Source organism: Daucus carota, chromosome 3, assembly GCF_001625215.2.
Source record: "Daucus carota subsp. sativus chromosome 3, DH1 v3.0, whole genome shotgun sequence".
Lineage (NCBI taxonomy): Eukaryota > Viridiplantae > Streptophyta > Magnoliopsida > Apiales > Apiaceae > Daucus > Daucus carota.
The window spans coordinates 257,454-273,595 of record NC_030383.2 but is presented as its reverse complement, the minus strand read 5'-3'; the positions used below and the strand labels follow the sequence as shown (position 1 = coordinate 273,595).

At 34.3% G+C, this 16,142-nt stretch overlaps 2 protein-coding genes across 2 annotated transcripts; both read left to right on the top strand.

The window, feature by feature from the left end:
* The first annotated feature begins 7,830 nt into the window (after positions 1-7,830).
* Positions 7,831-10,041, top strand: LOC108213324 (indole-3-acetic acid-amido synthetase GH3.6). The gene is made up of 3 exons (XM_017385105.2): positions 7,831-8,234; positions 8,337-9,271; positions 9,395-10,041. The coding sequence occupies exons 1-3, from the start codon at positions 7,915-7,917 to the stop codon at positions 10,000-10,002; spliced, it is 1,863 nt and encodes a 620-aa protein (XP_017240594.1). The 5' UTR covers positions 7,831-7,914; the 3' UTR covers positions 10,003-10,041.
* A 2,350-nt stretch (positions 10,042-12,391) lies between these two features.
* On the top strand, positions 12,392-14,858 carry LOC108213532 (uncharacterized). The gene is made up of 5 exons (XM_017385333.2): positions 12,392-12,451; positions 12,616-12,969; positions 13,842-13,971; positions 14,169-14,262; positions 14,347-14,858. Exons 2-5 carry the CDS (start codon positions 12,653-12,655, stop codon positions 14,628-14,630), a joined length of 825 nt encoding a protein of 274 aa, XP_017240822.1. The 5' UTR covers positions 12,392-12,451; positions 12,616-12,652; the 3' UTR covers positions 14,631-14,858.
* Positions 14,859-16,142: the final 1,284 nt, after the last annotated feature.

The following is a 16,142-nucleotide window of genomic DNA, read 5'->3' as shown; positions in this document are numbered from 1 at the left end:
TGAGTGCCGTCGCTTCGTGATAATATATATTCGCTACAAATGTTTTTGTTTGAAAAGATGGGAGTTTACAATTTCTTTTGACTGGGTTTGTTGATGACATTTGACTTAAAAGAACACTGCTTCGATTCGTTTTTGGTTTTCAAGATATTTGGTAAACACTACTACCTCCATCCCAAATTAGATGAGCTAGTTGACTTTGGGCACGTAACTTTAGGTGCATTGATTGTCTACTTCCGAAATTTATTTTTTATTTTTTCTTTTGTAAATAAAAATTTTATATTTTAATTTTTATTAGCAAAAATAAAATTTTAAAAATAAGTCATGTAGCTATACGGTCAATGAACCTTAAATTATATGCCCAAAGTCAATGGGGTCATCTAATTTAGGATGGAGGGAGTACTTCCACGTTTGTTAGTTAAAAAGGATTGTATAGACATATTCCTTCCTTCAATTCGGATATGTTGGTCTTCTCAAGTTGGTAGTTCCAACTTCCAAATGTTTGTTTGACTTGCAATAAAATTATGAGCCTTGATAGTGTGAACTGAACTTTAGGTACACAATGCGGGCCTGAGTCCTGACAATGCCTATCTGATTGTGTGTAACTTTGGATTTTAAAGTCGCTGGTCATCGTAACAATGGAAACGAGCGAGTTTTTTAAGTTTCTGGGGAATGACTTCTCAATACTGTAAAGAGATAAGTGCACACAGAGCTCATGTCTTTTTTAATGTGGGATATGAGTTCCAAACTATATTTTCCACTTGTAAGAAATTCATTTTGCAAATTTCTATCTCATTCATCTGTTAGTCATTTTGACTATTCAAAATGCCTCAAAAAAATCTCTGGGAGGAGGAGAACACATTCCAATACTCACTCAAACAATGTGACTTAAAATCGACAAAATGTGGGCAGGGGCGGCTAATGACCTGTGCAAGTGGAGCACTGCACTTGCACCAGGTCTCAAAATTTTTAAGACCCCAAAATTTTATTATATTAATGTAATTTATAGTATTTATTGAATAAAGTTCTATGAAGACCATTTTTATTGGAGACCATGAAAATCACTTATGTTCTGCAATCAAAACACTATAAAATATATTATTTTGTGAAGTATGTTCAACAAATATCATGTATTCATTAAAATTGTTGAAGATCATCTATGTTTCATAAGTATATAATGTATGTTCTGTAAGTTGAACAATGTCCTGCAAACTAAATATATTTCGTAAAATATAACATTTTGTAATGTTGTACATGCGAAACTTATATGATATTCAAGATTTTAAAGTGAAATAATGATTTCGTACAACAAGATGTGCAAAACTCTACGTTTTGCAATATTTCACTTGCAGAACATAAGTGGTCTCCACAGTTTCCAATAAAAGTGGTCTCCATAAACTTTACTCGTATTTATTTGGGTTATTAAATTTTTTATATACTTTTTGTTATTTCATTGTTAAATAAAAAATATTTATATCTAACTAAGATTTCTTATTAATGAAAATTAAAATTTTAAGTTAATTGATTTTCTTTTTAGCCTACAATTAACGTTTATGAAATTTTAAAATAATATAAATAACCACGTATCTAACATTATGTATTTTTAAATGTAGATTTATTTTCATATATATTATTTTTTTAATATTTATATCTGAAATAGATATATTTTTCTTATTTTTCTTATTTTATTATTTGTGAAAAAATATTTATAAATATAATTTAAATTATTACAGAGGCCTATTTTAAGTTTTGAACGGGGCATCACTAAATGATTAGCGGGCCCTGAATGTGAGGCATAAACCCACATTTTTCCAACCAGCAGAACTAGAAGTTTTCACCAAATCGAGCGTCTAGTAGGGTAACAGTGACTTCATTGGTTGTGGTATATATTTTCTGGCTTGATGAAATATCGTCCGATACAAAATTGTTTCTTTCCGTGAAAAAACCAGGTTGTTTAGGCTGAGGTAGTATAATATCACTGCCCAACATCATAACAACATATGACATGTTTGGCATCTCTTCTGGATCTTGTTGGACGCATAGTAAACCTATGTGAATTGATCGCAAATTTCAGACTCATACTGCCTTGATGAGTAACTTGTGCATTTACCAGCTCCTCGGCCTTGCCTAGTTGCTTCTTTATACAGGTTCCAGACCTGGATCCGCAAAAGTACGTATTAGTTTAGGGCCCAAAAAATTTAGGGCTAAAAAATTATATAATATTTGCATTTGTTATTAGTATACATCATTAACTTAAACATTTTATTGAACTTTTCTATTATTTTAACCTCCATGTGTGAGTTGTGTCTATCCTTCTTTACATGACTAGGTCCCTAACTAAACTAGAGGCTATGGTGTGGTTTGTGTGAGTTTAAAGATTGGTTGGGTTGTTCACGAACTGAGCCGAGCCGAGTTTTGATCAAGCCGAGCTGAGTTTTAATATATTTTTTTCTGACGAGCCGAGCTTTTCTGTCGAACGAAAATTGTGTTCGAGCTCATTAACTAACGAGCCAAACACGAGTTTGTTCGCGAACAAAATACGAGTCAAGCCGAGCAGAGCCAAAAAAATTAAGTTTAAACCAATAGTTGACTCTTAAAATAGCTAACCAAATAATTTATTTATTTTTTGAAACTTTGATTATTTCACTAAAATTTATATGTGTTAACATCCATATGGTCGGATCAATGAAAAATATTTTTTAAAATATCAAAACACTAAATTAGGATTAAACACTAACGATACTAGTCAAACCTCTACTTGACTGTTAAAATAGCAAACCAAATAAAAATATTATTTCTAAAAATTTCGGTTACATCACTAAAATCTATAGATATATTATATGTTGAATTCTGAGTTCAATAACATATATATTATAAAAATACCCTGGAAAATGTTGCATTTTCGAGTTTTAACGAGCCAAACTTGAGCCGAACGAGCTCGAGCCATACATACTAAAAGCTCGGCTCGAGCTCGTTTTCTAAACGAACAATTTTTGTGTTCGAACTCAAACTCTTAACGAGCCGAGTTCGAGCTTGTTCGCGAACAATTCGGTTCGTTAAACAGTCATATAAACTAGTAATACTAACTTAATCTCGAGACTTATGCACATGGGCACACATGTAAATATCATCAAGAATCTGTTTAATTTTTTATTTTTTACATCCAATACACACTAACTTACTATCACGTATGCATAAAACACACGTTAAATAAATATATACTCACACTAATATAATATATATTCTTAATATATTCCTAATTTTTTTAAAAAATAGGGCTTATTTTTTCGTTTTGCTATTGAGCCTTCAAAACATATGGAACGGCACCGGCAATATCTAGTTGATCACTTGTGATTTTATTCAGTCGAGTCACACTCATATAGAGAGATGACAGTCACAACATGTATAACATTCATCATTCAAATTAATTTTCTTCCGGAAACGAGCTAAGCTGGCTGAGGAGGCGGCACCACACCGAGCATGCAGCTCAAAATGACTTGGCCGTCTGCTTTACAAATCTTTTGCATTGTATGGGTTTTTCTTCTAGTGATCCACGTCAGTGTCTAGTCATCAGTTGTCCAGGCATTCGAAACTTATTGCTTGAAACAAATATAATATTCTAACCGTATATTACAGGACTAAAAGAAATAAAAATAGTACTACTGTACTGTAACTACATTATACATCATATATGCAGGTTTCTAGATTGAGCCTGCAGAGAAGGGCTGTCCAAATAACGTTTCTGTACTGCATGCCCGTAGTCAGTATATGCGGCCCAATCCAGATTCCAGTCGACATATTAAAACCCGTTTAGGCCGTAGAAAGAGGCGTTGATAAATACACTTCCTTGCCTCTCTCTCAACCTGAAAATTGTAGACAAGAAACTAGCACAATTTCGATCATATTCCATCTATCAGCAAGCAACTGGTGTTCGTTTCTACGTGTTTTACCATACGTACTGGACTCCTAGCGGTTATATATATATAGCTAGTTTCAATTTTCACCTCCTGCTTAATTGGGTGTTTCTCTTCAAATCTAAGCAAGCATCATGTGGCGGAAAGAATGCATGACATTGTCTGTCTGAGATTTTGTCGCTAGTCTACCTATTGCTCCATCCTCATGTTTAATTTTACAGTATAATTATATTCCACACAAAATCCGAGAGGCCATTGACATGTGAACAGGAAATATTGTCGATTTGTCTCGACAGTATGGACATTTCTCTCATCATGATCATCTCGAATCGTATTGCATGTCGGACCCTGTTTAGTAGAAGAAGATTCTTAGATATGTGTACATGGTGCGCACATACTTTCCAAAAAAGGGTGGAACTGTAGCTTGAGGATGAAATAGTGGTCAGATTGGGAATGTGTAGTCCCAACTCCCAAGTTATACAGATAACCCATGCATGCCTTGACCGGAGAATGAGGACAGGAAAACAAAACAAGAGTGATGATTACTTAAGGACACCTCCAGATTATTCTTCACACTGTCAAGCATCATCACAAATTGTCCAAACAAGGCAAATTCCAAGAGGAAGGGTGGCCACAAATATATGCTCATCATTATCTTTCGGGGTTCAGCTCTCTCATTTCTCCATAATAATGCAGCATATTCTCTTTACTATTATTCCCTTGCTCAATTGTTGGCAAGACATGACACACTTAGTTGCACTTGTTTCATTTTCTTCCTTGACAACCTGTTGCTGTTGATGTCTTTTAACACCATCACCATACAATCGTCTATGGCATCCGATTTAATAATTTATTTATTTATTAATGAGAAAACGATAGTTCCTGATTTTTCTAACCAGCATGATATTAGAATAATTTTATAGATTTCAATAATTTCAGCTTTAATTCAAATACCGCATGAGTGTGCTGCCCACTTCCCTTGGTCTCATGTCATCCCAGCCTTTACTTAATTTTGTGTGCACCATTATCATCATCCTCTTCTTCAATGTACATATATATATATAGGTAGCTGCAGGTATTAGAAGTCCACATCCCATATGCCTATGAAGAATAAATATTGGCACATATTTATTTTTCAATGATATATATATATATATATGTAGGTAGCTTGTATTAGAAGGCTACTGAGTGGGTTTTCGCGCGCTTTCAGCGATGGGATACACTCAAGTCTCGACATGAGACGATGGGCTCGAAGATCTCTAGCTAACTACGTCTCGTCCACCAATCATCCTCAAGGTGGAGTCCATCTGGACATAATCGAATTTTCTGTCATTCAAATGCAGGGTTTAGAACGCTCGATCTGAGCCTAATTAATGAATCTGGTTAATAGCGCGCAATAGAAATCTTAAATTCATATGTTGGTATTTATAATAAAAACTATGTTGTCCAGAATGAAATCTTCATTCCCTTCCGACGATAAATCGCTCTTTCCCCATTTCCCACAAATACTCGTAGTTAACCATACTCCTGCTTCCACGCGTTATTCATTGTTAACGACTTTCTTAATTAGTGTACACTTATCATGGTTATTAGCATCAGGAGCTATTCGTCGTTCACAAACTCTTGAATTTGGACTACCTCTCCTTACTTTAATCAGAACAAATACTAATCATGATCCCTAGGTGGCTAGGTTTAATAAAAAATAAAATGAAGCACCCGAGACTAATTAAAATAGTAAAATAGGTAAAATAAGTGATATGTTATTCGAAGATTTTTTATTATAAATACTTGACAGCTGATTGTCGATTATGAGTATAGTGAACACTAAGTTGATGTCTCGTCTCCTTGAAAACGAATATGTGGATTCAGATTAAGAGTTGATAATACATATCTGTGATCGACTTGTGTGAGTGCGTCGAGTTCCTCACATAAAGATAAAAGAAAACATATTGCATGTGGATAAACCTAAAAGATGTATTATTAAATGAAGTGTTTTAGTCTAGATACCGTGCATTACTTTGACAAGGTTGAGTATAATGACGACAATAGCATAATTAGTACTCTACTTGCCAAATAAATTTTGTATCACCACATCATCAGTTTGTATACTTTGTAGTGTCTTGTCTTCTGAATGACAATATTATATGTTTAGTCATTCATTAGGGCCATATGTTCGAAGACTCACGGACAGGGATCGATTTCAGTCACGGACATTATTGCATTATACTCCCTCCGTCCCTATTTATCTGTCCACTTTGGAAGTGAAAATTTGTCCCTATTTATCTGTCCATTTATACTTTCAAAACTAATTTAATGATAGTTTTTCAAATATATCTACATAATTTCAATTTTCAAGGCTTGACTTATTTAAAACTTGGTTGAATTCATGTTTTCAAGACATAAAGTAGGGGTATTCCACCATTTTCAAGATATTAATTAGAGGTATTTAATGAAAAAGTTTATACAATCAAGTATTTCTTGGTATGTGTTTTTTTTTCCAAAATGGACAGATAAAAAGGGACGGAGGGAGTATATGTTAAGGAGGAAAGATATCCACAAATTTGCTCAAACCCGAGTTCACAAACTCAGAAAAACAAAGATGTTCCTGATATCATCATGCGGGGCCTGAGGAAATTGATACAAATATATACATAGACTTTCAATATTCAAAGTCTATGTATATAACTTCGCAATGATCTTGCTTTTACTGATTTGTTTTTAAACATTTTCCAAAATATTTCATACAGATGTATTTTATTTAGGAAAAAATTAAAAAAAATCTAACGATGCAGTTGATACGCTTAAAAATATATATAAGAAAAATCAGACACCCGTTGAAAACAAAGGAAGCATTCCTATTAATTATCAAAGAGTGTATTAAATCAGAGTCTTTAAAGAAAATCACGAAATTTAAATATATTAAATTAAGATCATAAATATATTTTAAAATCTAGAGTATTTATTTTAAAATTTAAATTTTATTCTTAAAAACCTCTTAACATAGAACAGATATTTCACTTTTCCGGCCTTTTTTCGATAATTTTTATCAAAAATTTTGAAATTCATAAATTATTATTAATATATTCAAATCTAAAACACTCTTCTAATTTCTTCCGTATAATTTAAGATGGTATTTTAGTATGACATAATCTTTAGACTAAACATAGCAGTTTCCAGTTTTATTAAAATGCCGAACCAAATTAGTAAACTTTACCTAAACACATACGTACGTATTTTGATAACTTGAGTTTCCCATAATTATTAATTAATTAGGTACTGAATTTTATCAATTTCCACCACGCATCATTACAAATGTAATGTATAACAGACCGATTATCTCAACCATGTTGTAAGTAATTATACGTATCTAATTAATATACTAATATCTTGTTAATTTTACGTGTATACAAGTTACAACACATAACAAAATACGGGCAAAATCCTTAAAAATGAAACGGTGAAAATCTAATTATACGAAACATTATTTAACAAACAAACAAGAATTTATCCGAGGCAAAAAAAAAGTATTACACACATGAATTACGAGTTGAGCACACTACTCACGAGATATTCATCTTTGTACTGATACATATAGAGACGAAAGTACACGCACGTATTGTGAGTCGGAAGTGGCAATGCGGACACACACTGCCTAACATGCAAACTGCATTACCAAAACCTAACAAAAGAAAAATCCCTAAGTGTCAAATTAGGCCTGAATTGTTTATGTTGATTGGAAAGTCGCCATCCATATTGCATGGCAACTGGCAAGTAAATACAGTAAGCTGCAAATTTTCAATTTAACTTAACTTGTTTTCGATACACTACTCATTTAATAATTGTTTGCTTAAGAGTGTGGACCACATTTACTGCAAATTACAAAGCTTATTTCTTCTATTTAAAGCTCTCTCATTTCTTCCCACACTCTTCATTCTCTCCACAATTTCCTTGTGCATTTCTTCTTTCAATTTATATATCTTCTCTCATGTTTATTTTATAAAACATGCCCGAAGCTCCGAAGAAAATGAGAGTAGTGTCAGAGGTAACAAGTGATTCGAATAAAAAGGCACTTGAGTTGATTGAACAAGTGACTTCAAACCCGGATGAGGTTCAGCTGAGAGTCCTCTCAGAAATCCTGACACGCAGCGCCAACGTTGAGTACCTTGAGCGCCATGGTCTGGGCGGGAAGACTGATCGTTCCACATTCAAGAAGATGATCCCTGTCGTCAGATATCAAGACCTTGTGCATGATATCAACCGTATTGCCAATGGTGACAAGTCCCCGATCCTCTGCTCTCATCCCATCTCTGAATTCCTCACCAGGTCATTTCTTCTGTCTATAATATTGTAATCATAATAATAATATGTTTTTATTATTTGTTTGATTTGTGGTCGAAGAGTGTCTGAATTTTACGAATGTGACAGCTCCGGCACATCTGGGGGAGAGAGAAAACTGATGCCAACCATTGAAGAAGAACTCGAAAGGAGATCACTGCTATATAGTTTGTTGATGCCTGTGATGAACCAAGTGGTTCCTGGTCTGGACCAGGGCAAAGGAATGTATTTTTTGTTTGTTAAATCCGAGGCCAAGACCCCTGGTGGCTTGTTAGCTCGTCCGGTTTTGACAAGCTACTACAAAAGTTCGCATTTTCAAAATAGGCCTTATGATCCTTACACAAACTATACTAGCCCAAATGAAGCCATTCTTTGCCCTGATTCCTACCAAAGCATGTATTCTCAGATGCTTTGTGGCCTTTGTTTCAACGACCAAGTTCTCCGAGTGGGGGCTGTTTTTGCCTCCGGTTTTATCAGGGCCATCCGCTTTCTTGAAAACCACTGGTCTCTTCTTTGTCATGATATCCGAACGGGAACACTAAATTCTGAGATCACTGATGTTTCTGTCAGAGAATCAGTAATGAAAATCTTGAAGCCTGACTCTAAACTCGCCGATTTTATTCAAGGGGAATGCAACAAGAAATCATGGCAAGGGATTATAACAAGGATTTGGCCTAATACAAAGTATGTTGATGTTATTGTGACAGGGACAATGTCACAGTACATACCAACTCTTGATTATTATAGCAACGGACAGCCTCTTGTTTGCACCATGTATGCTTCTTCTGAGTGTTACTTCGGGCTCAATCTTAATCCTCTTTGCAAGCCTGAGGAAGTGTCTTATACTCTCATCCCAAGCATGGCCTATTTTGAGTTCATGCCTGTTCGGAGGAACAATGTGACTGGTGACACAAATTCTATTAGCATGTCTGAGTCTCTAAATGAGAATGAACAACAGGAATTGGTTGATCTTGTAGATGTTCAGCTGGGAAAAGAGTACGAACTTGTTGTCACTACCTATGCCGGTGAGTTTAGCTTTTATAGGATTACATTGTAATGGATCGATTTCATTGACTTGGCTTTTTCTAAGTAAAACATTTGGGTAAATCTTGATGTTTATGCTTTGAATGGTACTTTTGTGATTGCAGGCCTTTATAGATATCGAGTTGGGGATTTGCTACGAGTAGCTGGATTCAAGAACAAGGCCCCCCAATTCAACTTCATATGCAGGAAAAATGTGGTGTTGAGCATTGACTCAGACAAAACAGATGAAGTTGAGCTGCAAAATGCTGTCAAGAATGCGATGAACCATTTAATGCCATTCGATACAACTCTACTTGAGTACACAAGTTACGCGGACACGACCACAATTCCAGGTCACTATGTTCTATTCTGGGAGCTTAATACACATGGAACAATTCCAGTTCCTCCGTCTATTTTTGAGGACTGTTGTTTGGCTATTGAAGAATCTTTAAACAGTGTATATCGTCAAGGGCGAGCCTCAGACAAATCAATCGGTCCTTTGGAGATGAAGATTGTTGAATCAGGGACATTTGACAAGCTCATGGACTATGCCATCAGCTTGGGTGCTTCGATTAACCAGTACAAGACCCCACGGTGTGTCACATTTGCACCTCATGTTGAGCTTTTGAACTCAAGGGTCGTGTCCAGGTATTTCAGTCCCAAATGCCCCAAATGGGCTCCTGGACATAAGCAGTGGAACTTGAGCGACCTAGATTCCGCTCACTCCCATTAGATTATTATATATCCAAAATGAGCTAATGTTTTCTCATCATCCCCTTGAAAACTAGATCCGATAATTCATGTCGAGTTTATTATTTTATTGAGACTAAAAATATACTATTTATATTATGTTGGGACTAGAAAAAAATATTAATTTAATAAAGATATTATTTTATCGATTATTACTTAATCGAGGTTCAACTATAATTCTATTTTAATAATAAATTTCAAATATTAGTCATGTCGTGGGTCGTCGGTAACGATCAACATTTGGGCTACATGCATGCACACAAGAGGGTGTCACCTCACACGTGTGTGTTCCAAGCTCGAGATAATCACCTCCCTTTTTTTAAACCAGAAGTTTGACCATTGACTTCTAGTGGGCCTCATCCGCACGTGCATCATATCTTCTTTGTTTCCTTATGGGCCTCGCCTTCATAACAGGCCCGGCTGGCACCATTTCTTGTGCCCCGAATTTTGGCACCAACAGTGGAGGGATGCATGGCTTATTTTCAGCCACCATTTCTTTTGGACACTCAATCGTATTAGCAATATAAGAAAATGAAATTTCATGATATAATTGTATGTTCCTATCAGATAATTTTGTTCCTTTTTATGTCATCCTTCCTCTTCATAATTCCAGTACATTATCTCACTTCAATCTCTCGTTTCCTTCAACCCTCCAACTCACCTGCACAAGCGCATGAAATGTGTATGCATTAGGGGAGAGCATGGGTCGGTTCGGCTCGGTTTTGGGATAAAACCGGAACCGCAACCATATATCTTCGGTTTTTAAAATCGAGAACCGCAACCGCCGGTTCGGATTCGGATTCGGTTTCGGTTTAAAAAACCCCGGTTCGGTTATAATCGGTTCGGTTTCGGTTATAAAACCAACAAATATAAAAATGAAAAATAATATACGGACGAGACAAATTGATGCGCGGAATATAGTCATAATTTTTATATAAGCCAGGGAATATATATTTTTGAAAAAATACAAGGAAAAAAAAGAGACTCTTGGCCAGAGGGGTTATGTTGAAGAGGTTAATGGAACAGTGGGGTTGAAGATTATCTAGAAGAAAAGGGATTTGAGCAGGGAGCATGCAGCCAAGGAACTGGCAGATTAAGAAAATGTGCTACTCAATGACAGTGAGCATGAATATTTACACAAACTTATGTTTTCTTTAAATATTTAAATAGATTTATTGATTTTTAAACATGATATAGATTATAAAAATATTATATATTACATATATTATATATTATTTAATTATAATTTTAATAATCGGTTCGGTTCGGTTTTTATCGGTTCGGTTGGGAGGTATAACCGGAACCCAACCATTTAATTCGGTTCGGTTTTTAAATTTTCGGTTTCGATTTCGGATCGGTTACATTCGGATCGGTTTTTTCCGGTTTTTCCCGGTTTCGGTTTCAAATCGGTTTTTTCTCACCCCTAGTATGCGTCGTTGAGTCTTCATCTTCGTAGATGATTGGTTGCATTCACCTTCTTTGTAATGACTCGCCTTCCGATCGCTTTCTGAATGCCTTTTTAGTGACTTTCATTCCTATTTATGCATGTAGTTATAATTTAATTTTGATTCCAAAATTTTTGTTTCAAATAAGATGAAAATAAACACCTACTTTCAATTACATTCACTAAATACACCGACCTATCATATTTCGTGTCACAATTTTTCTTACAAATATCATGATACAATATCATAGACAATCAGCGGTCAGCTGGGGGTAACTAAGAATGGTAAAGTGAAAAAATCAATCCCTTTCCCTTTTTGTTGTTTGTTTTTTATTCCCTTTTCTTCTTTTTAATTTTTAATTACCCTTTCCACTTTTGTTGTTTGTTTTTTATTCCCTTTTCTTTTTTTTAATTTTTAATCACCGTACATCATCGTAATTCATCCCCGCTCCCTCTCGTCAGGTATTTCATTTGTCTTTTTCTGATTATTATTTTATTTTGGTTTATAATTTTTTTCAAAAATTATTAATATTAAAATTATTATGTAAAATTTTTTGAAAATTAAAAGTAAACTTTAATTTAGTTTTCACATATTAAAAGTAATTTTGATACAGTTTATAAGTCAAGGCATTTAAAAAATTAATGTCATTTTAAAATAATAAAATGTATTAAATATCTTTATTATTTATTGATCATCGTAAAGTGCAAACCTGATTTATCTCTCATTTTTTGTCAGGATTCTTTCTCGTTTATTTATTTATTTTCTCCGGTTCATTTTTCGGTTATAGCATTGTTTGGCAACTAGGTGTTTTTAAAGGAAAATATATAAATCGAGTCACGAATATAAAAAACTTTGGGAATAAAATCGTATATTAGGGAATAGGATTTGTACGCCCGTTGATATTGACTATATATATTTTGGAGAAAAGTGAAGAATAGGATTTGTCCAGTATAATTTATAGACGGAAAGGATAAATGCTGAAAGAAGGTAGGATTGTTGGTGATGTTTATCCGATCCAAATATTGTTGAAATAAAAAAAAAGGATTTGTTAAAATCAGAAAATGAAAGCAGTCATCTATTTGATCATATCGTGACGCACGTGATCCGTGTGAATAAAATCATAACGCTAGCTTTGTTTAATCATTTTACAGAAAACCCTAGCCATCCAGCAGCAACGCCTTTGACGTGATGGGTGGTGGAGCAGCGATGAGGGCCGCCGCTAAAGTGGCGGGGATGAACATGGGGTTGCGTGGGGCGGAGCATCCGTTGGCTCGCAAGGGGGTATCCCACGTCAAGGCTTTGTTTACCAGCAGCACCGATAACATTCAGAGTCGGCCTCACTGGGATGATGATGATGATAGTAATAACAATATTGACGACTGGGAACTTGCCGGCGGCGGCGAGGAGGAACTTATGATGGAAGAGTCTAGGCTTGTGTTTGGTGGTGCACCTACTCCTAAAGAAGCTCAGGATGCAACCTTTCAACTCAAACAAGCCGTCAATAAGTATGTTATTTGCCTTTCATACATCGATTATATGTATGTTTAGTGTGTTTTTCAACGTCTATGTACTATTGTTTTGAGCATAGATCCAAATTTGGATACCAAATGATCCAAATTTAGGACGGAATCCAAATCCTATTACAATCATTTAATCCAAATATAGATCCAAATTCATTCATCTTTACGATATTCATATACTTTGATTTTAAATATTTTAAAAAATGATTAACTAATTTCATCTTTAATTAAAATAATACATTTAACGACTAGACAAAGATAAAAAAATTATAAAATAATTCGAAAAAGATAAAACAGTAGATAAAAATAAATTAAAAGCATTAAAATATTTACATTAAAATACTAATTCTCAAAATTAGTATATTTTTCCCACAAATGCTCAATTAGTGTATTTGGAAGTTCAAAATGGGCATTTTTATCTTTGATTTTTCTGTAGCGATTGATAAATTGATGAAATTTTATGTACTCCCCAAATTTGGATTTTTAGATCACGGTTGGAGATTTCCTAAATTAAAGGTCATGACAATATAAAACGGAGAAAATATATATGTAGAACAATTGTCGTGCCCTATATTTATTTATTGTTATTGTCTTCATGTATCATTGCTAATTAGTACTACCTTTTATGATGTTTTGTTTTGTTTTATTATGAATAATGACGAGGACACTATATGAAGTTTAAAGATCATGACTCGTATCCCATGAGCCCTGCTTTTGGTTGATCGTCAGTGAGTCGTGGTTATGTATAGCTGTTTGATGATATTACTATTACAGGACAGGCATACAGTTTGTGGATGGTAGTCATTATTAAGGTTTACTGAATACTGAGCTTTTATCAACTTCAATGACTATCACAGGGCCTATCTCTTACCTGATGATGAGTCTGTCATTGGGGCACTTGTAAACTCCCAAGAAACCACCTCTCCAACTCTTCCAACACAAGCTATACAAGCATTTAAGTTACTTAACCAAAACACTGCAGCTCAGGTAGTCAGGTTCTTTATATATAATCTCTCTCTCTGTGTTCATCACATTAATTCCGAGTCAATTTACTTGTATTGATTATTTTCAGAACGTTAATTATATGCCAATAAGACAATTGTTAGAGTGGTTCCTCGCCTTCTAGAGGCCTATACATTATCACAATGACGCCTATATGACTTTTGAATTATTATTTTTTGTAGCAAGTTGTGGCTTCTATTGCTTGTGATCCAAAGGTGTGGAATGCTGTACTGCAAAATGAGGCCCTTGTAGTCTTCCTTCAGTCACAAAAGAGCAGTAAGCACACTAGCTGGCTGTGTTCTTTAGGTCTGTTGGGTTTTTGCTATAGATATTTCATTATTGTCTATCGCTTCTCTACAGGCTTAGATATGGATTCAAGTTCTGACAAGTCTGCTGGGCACGGTGAACTTGACTGTTGTAACACGGAGGACAGGAATGTTATTGAAGATATCGTTCTGAACATGAAGGATACTGTAGTGGAGATGATGAACACCTTGTCTGATTATTTTCAGAATCTATTTGGTAGTACAGGGGCTCCTGATGGATCATTCACTAATTCTATAGATAAGGATAAGGCTATGAGTGCATCCTTTATGGGATTAGCAGTTATGGTCATGATGGTGGTGGTTCTTGATCGACAATAAATTAGGTGTTCTCGTCAAGTGAGTAGCTGACTTCTTTTCAAAACTTGTACGACAACTTGTCGTTGGATCTACAGGTGGATTATTTTCTCTTTTAAGTGCTTGTTAGTGAGTGACTTGCTAAAATGTTAATATGTTTGAGGTACATGGAGTTTCTGCTCTCTTGTTTTGCTTCATATTACAAACTACAGGTATTTTTGTTTATGGTTTTCTATGCATTTTTTTTGCCAAGTTTCGGCCTGCTTCCTGTAGTGAATGCAGATAATTTGTTATTGACATAACGCCTTTGGTTCGAATGGATGGATGGGTTATCTTTTTCATAATCAATTTGATTAAAGGGAAACGGTTATAATGGATTGTATCTTGACTACAAATCAACGATCAAACTTTTACATGTTTAACTTTGACAAATATGAGAATCAATTTGATTTAAGGAATCCAACAATTATAATGTGCCGAACTACCTTGTTTTTGAAATACAACACGTTAGAGTTAAGAAGATATACGTTAGTCTATTGTTTATTATATATTTTTTTAAAAATTTCTAAAACAAAATAAAAGAAATGACTAAACATATCTAAGCAATTTTAGTGAATTGTATCTGATTTTGATTTTAACCAAACGATAGCAGCTTAAAGTTAGGGCTTGATCGGCGGGGAGAGTATCTCATCAAAATATGGGGCAAAGGATTGATTACATATTAAATGTCGCAATTGATGCAGAGTCTTTAGAATTTAAGCATAACGACTCAAAAATTCATGGATTTTAGTGAAATTTCAAATATCTTAAAATACATCGAACAATCTCACAAAATCAATTATTTTATGAAGCCTAATTTAAAATCCTAACCGAATACACCAAGATTATGATACATTTTTTTTAAATCTTGAGTTGAATACCTCTGAATTTCACAAATGAAAAAAAAAAAATCCTCATTTATTACACTCTTAGAGTATCTCCTTAGCTAAATGGGATGTGCAATACACTTTGTAAAATTTGTTGAACTTGCAAAATATTTTGTTTTGATGATATTGACTATATTGATTTATAAAATTTTAAAATTGGTATGCTATTATCATTTCAATTTGTTATAAATAGAATATATCGTTTTAATATAAGGTTCAGTTTCTAGCATATGTATGTTAGGACTTGTTAAATAACATACAAGATTTTGACCGTTGGCTTAAACGGCCAGAATTTAAACAAAATTTTAATACATACCGCGCTTTTTAATCGCTGCATGAGAAAAACTTTGTACAGCAGTTAAAAAGCGTTGTATGTAACAAAAATAGCTTTTTAATCATAGGTTGTACAGCCAGTCAGTCCATGATACATGATGCCATCTGAGGGACAGATGTGGATTGCTAGCTTTTGTGTCATTGTTCCTGGGCCATGATTTTTTGCTAGCTTTGCTCTCTGTTTTTTTTATCTGTGATGTGATATTATTTTTTTGGGAAAATAGATTTTTTTACCACCCAACTTATTATTTGTTTAGAAACCTACCACTGAACTATA

Bases quoted from the DNA above. Each gene is read 5' to 3' on its own strand.
- LOC108213532 (XM_017385333.2), top strand. From the start codon at position 12,653: ATGGGTGGTGGAGCAGCGATGAGGGCCGCCGCTAAAGTGGCGGGGATG. The intron at 12,970-13,841 runs GTATGTTATTTG...TGACTATCACAG, and splicing joins CTCAAACAAGCCGTCAATAA to GGCCTATCTCTTACCTGATG. The intron at 14,263-14,346 runs GTAAGCACACTA...GCTTCTCTACAG, and splicing joins CCTTCAGTCACAAAAGAGCA to GCTTAGATATGGATTCAAGT.
- LOC108213324 (XM_017385105.2), top strand. From the start codon at position 7,915: ATGCCCGAAGCTCCGAAGAAAATGAGAGTAGTGTCAGAGGTAACAAGT. The intron at 8,235-8,336 runs GTCATTTCTTCT...CGAATGTGACAG, and splicing joins ATCTCTGAATTCCTCACCAG to CTCCGGCACATCTGGGGGAG. The intron at 9,272-9,394 runs GTGAGTTTAGCT...TTGTGATTGCAG, and splicing joins TGTTGTCACTACCTATGCCG to GCCTTTATAGATATCGAGTT.